Source organism: Aplysia californica, unplaced genomic scaffold (genome assembly GCF_000002075.1).
Source record: "Aplysia californica isolate F4 #8 unplaced genomic scaffold, AplCal3.0 scaffold00094, whole genome shotgun sequence".
NCBI classification, from domain to species: domain Eukaryota; kingdom Metazoa; phylum Mollusca; class Gastropoda; order Aplysiida; family Aplysiidae; genus Aplysia; species Aplysia californica.
The window spans coordinates 840,579-847,765 of NW_004797364.1; the positions used below are offsets into that span (position 1 = coordinate 840,579).

The 7,187-nt window shown below is 38.2% G+C and overlaps 1 protein-coding gene across 2 annotated transcripts in view; it reads right to left on the reverse strand.

Annotated features, from left to right (window-relative positions):
• LOC101861351 (speckle-type POZ protein) overlaps positions 1 to 6,938 on the reverse strand; it is a 29,181-nt gene extending 22,243 nt beyond the window's left edge. The window contains exons 1-3 of one of the 2 annotated variants that reach the window (XM_005095034.3): positions 6,767 to 6,938; positions 4,076 to 4,289; positions 2,489 to 2,610 (exon numbers count right to left, since the gene is read on the reverse strand). In XM_005095034.3, the coding sequence (XP_005095091.1) occupies positions 2,489 to 2,610; positions 4,076 to 4,153 (200 nt within the window). In that variant the 5' untranslated portion in view covers positions 4,154 to 4,289; positions 6,767 to 6,938. The other variant, XM_005095035.3, reaches the window with a different exon arrangement.
• Positions 6,939 to 7,187: the final 249 nt, after the last annotated feature.

Below are 7,187 nucleotides of genomic sequence, written 5' to 3' on the forward strand. Positions count from 1 at the left end.
TAACCGTTATGACACACTGTTTCGTTCATAACTATTATGACAAATTTTACTTTGGGCCCAAAAAATTAACTTATTGTTCTGTCATTCACATAAAATTGTTTTAATTTATGAGACTCTCCTCAAAATAAGGATATATGTTGGAAGAATTCAAAAGTTTAATCACTGCAAAACCCTTAGAATGCCTTTAATTGTTCGTTCATAACTGTTATGACAAACTTCAGTTTTGACCTAAAAATTAATATTTTGACCTGTCATTTACTTTAAAATTTTATATTAAATGAAAGTCCATATCAGCACTAAATTCATAAAACCAAAATTAAGCCCAATTATTTGTGATGACAAATTAAAAGGAACCTTTGAAAACCATGTCTTAGTCCATGAGTACAGCATCCTTGGTATTCTGGTCAATTAAAATTTACTGTCCAATCAGCAGCTGTCACTTCACAGCAAGCTGGCAGCTAGTGTTAATTGCATGCAATGGTGTTTTTCTTTCTGACATCGATGTTATTATTCTACAAAGGAATCTTTTTAAATGGAATTTCATTGCTTCTAATGTTATAAAATTAAACTTATCTGCAACGATATGATTCTGCACTGTTGAAAAAAACTGACAACCCCAGACAAACCACTTCGTAATTTCTTCGTTTTTCACTCTTTTTAAAAACGGAATCCAAAGATTAATGTCTGTTCATTGGCTGCCAAATTTGGGGGCATCTGGGTATTATTTAGCTATTTCCCAACCCCTCAGACTCAGAGTAAGGAGACTTAGAATGTTAAGTTGCCATTGATCAGGTTTCAGACTGGCTACCAACCAACCCCTTTCTTCAATTGAAACTCTGCCGTCACTGAAGGTATTTTTTTTCTTCAGTGAATGTTCCAATTTTCCCAGCATGTATTGATGTATGACGCATAGTAAAGTACATTAAATTAGCATGTTCCTATGTGTACTCAGCTGTGGCAAGTCCACAGCATTTTCACACCTGCCACACAGGACTAGTGGTATTCCTACTTTCAGGTTTACAAATTCTATACAAAATTCACATACAGTCGAAAATTGACGCCAAAAACGTCAAAGCAAAACTTCTTTGCTTCAAAGCATAAATCAGCAAAGTTTAATCGTACTACTTAATGACGGCTAGACGGCTGGGCTAGCCATAATTATTATGATGGCTAGACTGAAAAACAGCACCAAAAAAAGCCTACTGAATTGTAAAAAATTTTTTAGCTTGCAATGCATTTAACCCTGGTCCAGCGGGTGTCAGGTTTATGTCACCAGATAAGCCTATTTCAGCACCTCGCCTTCGTTGTGGTCCCGTGTCAGTCCGGCCACTGGCTCAGCGCACACGCCCCGAGCATCACGCCCCGAGCATCACCCCCGTTCCGTTCGGGTCTCGCATCAGACCCGCATTCACGCAGCTCAAGTGTGTGTGCGTCAGTCTGCTTGAGTTTGTGTGCGTTTGTGGCCTACTTCTAGAACCGCAATGAGTTGGATCGTAACTGAGCCATACGTCTCATTTAAAACTCGCCAAGTTGGTAGCTCTAGATGTTCTTTAGCATGAGGAAGCTCGTAAGTATAGAAAGGAAACACGACTTATATTTTTCTATACATAATCTTACAAATGAGCTTGATTTTTTATGAAATGATACTCTGATAAAAAAAATAAGCTTGTTTGATAGTGTGTGCATGTAAAAAGAACAATTTGAGAGCAAAACATTCGGAAATTGACCTTTATACTATCTATCCCCTTTCGAACCCCAGATCATTCATAACAACCTGGGCATCTAAAAAGGTTATTCGGATTGGTGTAACTACTCGTATTGTCTTATCAGCTCAAGAGAGGGAGTTATACATATGTGTTCGTAATACTTTATAAATAGAAAGCTATTAAAGATAGAGTGTTATTCATCATCGATCAACACGCTCCCGCGGTATTCACGGCGAAAACACACGTTTCCAGGCCTGCTCGCTGCACAGTAACAGTACACGCTGAGTGACCCCTGCGGCCCGCCCGAAATTTCCAACGTAATAGGTTGCTGATAAGATTCGCACCTCAGCACAGACGCAGGACAAGAGCCAAGTATGTATTTGAGACGTAACCAAAAGGTGCCTTACTGAGAGTGTAGGCCTATGTATTTTAAAACTGAATAATTACTCATGAGACCTGTGTACTCAACAGGTTTCTAAATAGGGCCTAAAATAAGTACGGCTAGAATAGCAGGCTAGCCATACTTAATAATGACGGCTGGATTGTAAATAAAGTTTTAGTTTGCAATACCAAAAGTATTTGTATTTCAGACGAAACCAAAAGGTGCCTTACTGACATGCATGTATTTTAAACCTGAATAATTACTAGTTTAGGTCAATAGGGCCAAACCTAAATCTAAGTATGGCTAGACTGTCAGGCTACCCGTACTTAAGCCATTTCGTAAAAATACATTATTTACTAATTCAATCAGCTTAGAATGTGAAATCTAGAGGTCAACATACCATTTGAGTTTGTCATTTGCTCCTGCTGAGAAGGTGGAACTCTTCAGAACTTCACCCATTTCTTCACGGCAGAAACTGAAGTTGTTTATAGTCCAAATGTACGAAAACTTTATGACTTTAACCTGTGGGGAAAAAAAATCATGGGATAAGCCATTTTATAATCAACGGTCGAGCATGCACACAGTGAAATCAGTGGAACATGTGAATCTTTTCATTATGTGTACGAATAACGAATTTCACACTGTACATGTTTTATACAGGGTTCCTGCCATGAACTCACCACCAAATTTAAGGAGATTTGCAGGAGAAATTTTAAAAATTCAGGGTGGTCAAGAAATTCATCCCGTTTTTGGAGGCATTCCAAGAGCAATCTGACAAAGATTTTGTTTAATGTCCTCAACGGCGAAATTCAAGGAGTTTTCAAGGAGATTGTTCCTTAAATGTAAATTCAAAGAGCTTTCAAGGACTCCTTGCCTTAAATTCAAAGAGGTCGCAGGAACCTTACTTAATATAAAAAGAATGTTTATGAACAAAATTGGAACTACAGTAGACAACCTGCTCACTATGTGCATGCTACCTTTCATCTACATGAAACAAAAAAACACATTAAAAAATAGCTTTAAGAAATCAGGTACAATCTATCTCAGTCACAAATCGTTGGGGCACGAAAATCTTATGTATGAACAAATTGTGTCTTTATACCTTTCAAATACAAAGAAGAAATACATTACACGTTTTCAAAGAAAAAGATTGGGACCTGAAAATCTGATCTATACATTTCACTACAGTACAGTGTGAGTAACTGTGAGTTTTATACCTACCGTTATCCTAAAAACAACATCAAAGTGCAGAAACCAGAAATGGTGTGTTCATGGCGAATAAGTCTGTTGACGTTGGTATTAATACCTTAAAAAGGATTCAATGAAATTGAATTGAATGTCAGGCTCAACAGCTTCATTTTATAAAGTTTCATTTTAGGCCGGCTCTATTTCTCTGAACGTTCGGGAAAATAAACGTGAACTCTATTTCTCCTAACGGTTCCCTTTCTCGAGATTTGTTGATAATAAGCGAATGGAGTGGCCCATGTGTGTGTGTGTGTGTGTGTGTGTGTGTGTGTGTGTGTGTGTGTGTGCGTGTGTATGTGTGTGTGTGCATGTGTGTGAGTGTGTGTGTCAGCGTGAGTGTAAGGTGTGTACGGATTTTAGTTTTTGTAGGGTGACTAAATGCAAAATAGGTTACGGCCGAGGTCGATCAGTCTTGTTTTCTCGCAGTACCAATTGAAGGTATTTTCAAATGAAGTATAGTCCAGGAACGTTGCCCAAACCACAACTGAAGTATCTGAATATTCAGACATTTAAAAATCTCTAGCTCTGGAAACTGAATTCGATGAAAAAAATGCTTCTTCCCAGTCCTCGCAGAATGGCAGAATAAAAGGATGGCGCCTAAATCTCGCAAATAACCAATAAATCTCGAGATCAGAAACCGTTCAGAGAAATAAAGTTCAACTTTATTTTCCCCGAATGTTCGGAGAAATAGTCCCTTACAACTTCATTTTAAGGATAGGTACCAAAAGGCACAAGCACCAACCTGCGTGTAACACCAATTGTCAGCTACCGGGCAGGATACATCTGGAGGAGGCGGTGTGGGCACTCGACACACCGCCATCCTCGAATTGTCAGGAGACGATGACGTCTCGTTATCACCCTGGTCCGTCAGTTTGCCGGTTTACACAGAACACACCCAAGGAAAATATAGTACAAATTCAACGAGAACTCTTGAAGAACGGTGCTCCTAGGCAGCACTGAAATAAAAGAAAATTCAATTTTTAAAATGTCCAACAATTCAATTTTATACACACACAATCATTGTTAACCCCTTTGACTGTACAAACGTATTACAAATGTTGCCATAACCAACTGCCCAGTGCACTACAAACGTAACTTGTTCATGATGTTTTCCATTAATTATACCTCAGATACTACCAGTGTGTGAACATTTACATAGCAGCATCCTTTGAAAATACGTTGACAAAAGCTTATAAATAGCTGAGCGATCATAGCTATAGATCTTCTATTTAATTTTTTCTAAAGACTATTTGACAGGAAGCACATGTGTGCTCTACTCTATATGACTGATAAAAATAAAACAAAACGACTGTTGTCTCAGTCAGAGCCAATGTGTTGAATCAGAAAGCTCTTCATTTCCCTTTCTATTGATAGTCATACAACAGGTGTTACCAATCTGCCTCTCTTAAAATGAGCGAACAAATGTCATGTTGTAGAGGAGAAATGTATCATTTAAATCTGAATCAAAATTTAAGCCAGTAGCCAGTAGGGTAAATTTTTACTTTCACTCCCGCACACAGATGCAGTTTCAGGGGTCAATCTGCAGTAATGTTTGCTGCAGATCAAAAATAAGGCCACCTCTATTCTCACCCGGAGTGAGAATAGTGCAGGCGAGTCTTGTGGCTATTCTCACCCGGTGCGCGTTCACCAAATTTTGCGTTCACCCTAAACCACAGAATTCTACACTGTGATAACAGAAAAATTGTAGAATTCTGTGCCGTGAACAAACGTTCCATTACAACTGTAGCCTACTAAACGTACAATTTTGTCTGTGCGCAGTGGAGAGAGAGAGAGAAAGAGAGAGAGGAGTAGCGCGAGAATTTCCGGGCAAAAAAAAATGGCGACCCGCGTAGTTCGGCTCGATTCGAAAAGTTAAATAGCCGTAGCATCTTTGTAGACAACCAAATTTATTTACTTTTGTGTTTTAACATCATTTTTTAACTTTGTTTTGGTCAATTTGATCGTCCACACCGATAGACAGTATTCAGAAAGAGACACAGAGAGAGAGAAGAGGGGAGGAGTTGATCTTGCGAGAACTTCCGGGCGGGTGAGAATAGCCACTTTCCAAAAATAAAGCCACTAAAACTGTCGCAAATCAATCATTATCAAGACATTTCAAATCTAACTCTGTAAAATATCAAATTATGGGTAAAAACAGGGTAACCCCCCAGATTTTCTTTTACCCCCGATTGGTCCAAAGCATGTCGATCTCGGTTAAAAACAATCAAATATTTCAAAAAACTATTAATTTGCGATGGAAATGAAGTTGATATTCATGATTCATGTTCAGCGCATCAATATTTAGTAGAAATTAGACAATTGGTAGCTGAGTGTGAGACGGGAGGGAAAGTAAAAAAAATACCGCCAATTAGATCTGAGATTCTGATTCTTATGAATGCAATTGTCCATCAATTTGCAACTGCGGGAGGAATTCCATAACGAGCAACCACTATGAAATCTACGAGTCGAAGTCCTTCCACTTTCCGCATCCATTTTGGTGGCCATATATAATATTGTGAGCTCTCCAACAAAAAATACAGTCCCTAAAAAAAGCAGTAGATCAAGATCTAGATCTACATCTGCATGCAGGAAAAAAAACATTTACCTCAAGCCTCAGGATATTTGAAAAGAAATCAGCTTAAAAATAAACAAAGGAAAAGAGGAAGTAAATCTGCTTTGCAGGCTAGGAAAGCCCAAAATGAAAATGACAAAAATACTTTTCAAAAGGTAGGCTATAGATCTACTTATACAATCAGCAAAGCTCAAATTCAAATTAGCAACACTAAATGAAAAAAATGATATCAACTACACTCCCAAATCATTTGCCTACTCTTCACTCTATCCTTGTTGTTATAGGCCCGATTGGACTGCACTTGTACCATGATCACAAAAACAATGAATGATTGAATGACTGGACTTGAGAATCTAGATTAGCTATCATAGCAATGTGCCTCACAAGAGTGCGGACATGTTCCCCATAAACTAAGCAATAGATCTACTTTGAAAACTGGATGTACAGCAAAAACGTCAATCCACGGGATCTAAAATAAGTCAAGTGAAAATATGTCAACACAAGCAGGCTCGTACGAGTTTGGCTTGTCTGAGCACTGGAAAGTGATCGAAAACGAGAGTTGAGCCAGTACACTCAACAGACAGAACAAAGACAGTACAGTAATGATTGAGGTTTGGCACAACAATTATATCAATAATCATGTTGTCATTACAAATTAAGGATATACGCAGACAATTATGTGGAATACACACTCCAGTGAGCCGGATCTTTGCCCAAAACTTCCAACCTCGAAAACTCCAATACAAGCGAACCTGGACCCAGTTCAGTGTGATAAACGATTGACAAAAATATTCAGACCGAGCTCCCACTGTCGACAGTTCTGGTTTCAGACCAACATACATATATTTGTAAATCATTTACCCTTTACACATCTTGGACAAAGTTACAATATCATTGCAGAGTGTCACATTTTCTTAGGGATCTGGTATTTATTTTTATTGAGAGACAAAACCATTTGCTATGTAAGGAACAGACAAAATGCTGGATCCTAGGCTATCCTATCTTCGCGTTCTTTACGCAGGCGCAGAACAATAAATGTGTTACTTTCAGAAAGAGGCCGTAACCCAGATACTCTCTAACCCTAAAAAATTGCAATCTTTCTTTGGACTGAACAAGAGAAAGAACAAAAGCTTGAATATGATAATAATAGTCTCAATATGTTTTTATACATGATGGTATCATAAATGCATCTAATATTTTTAAAGACACTTGAAAAACGTTATAAAACCTGGGCCGACAGGGTGGAGCAAAATCAAACAGAACAGCACATTTATCCTACAGT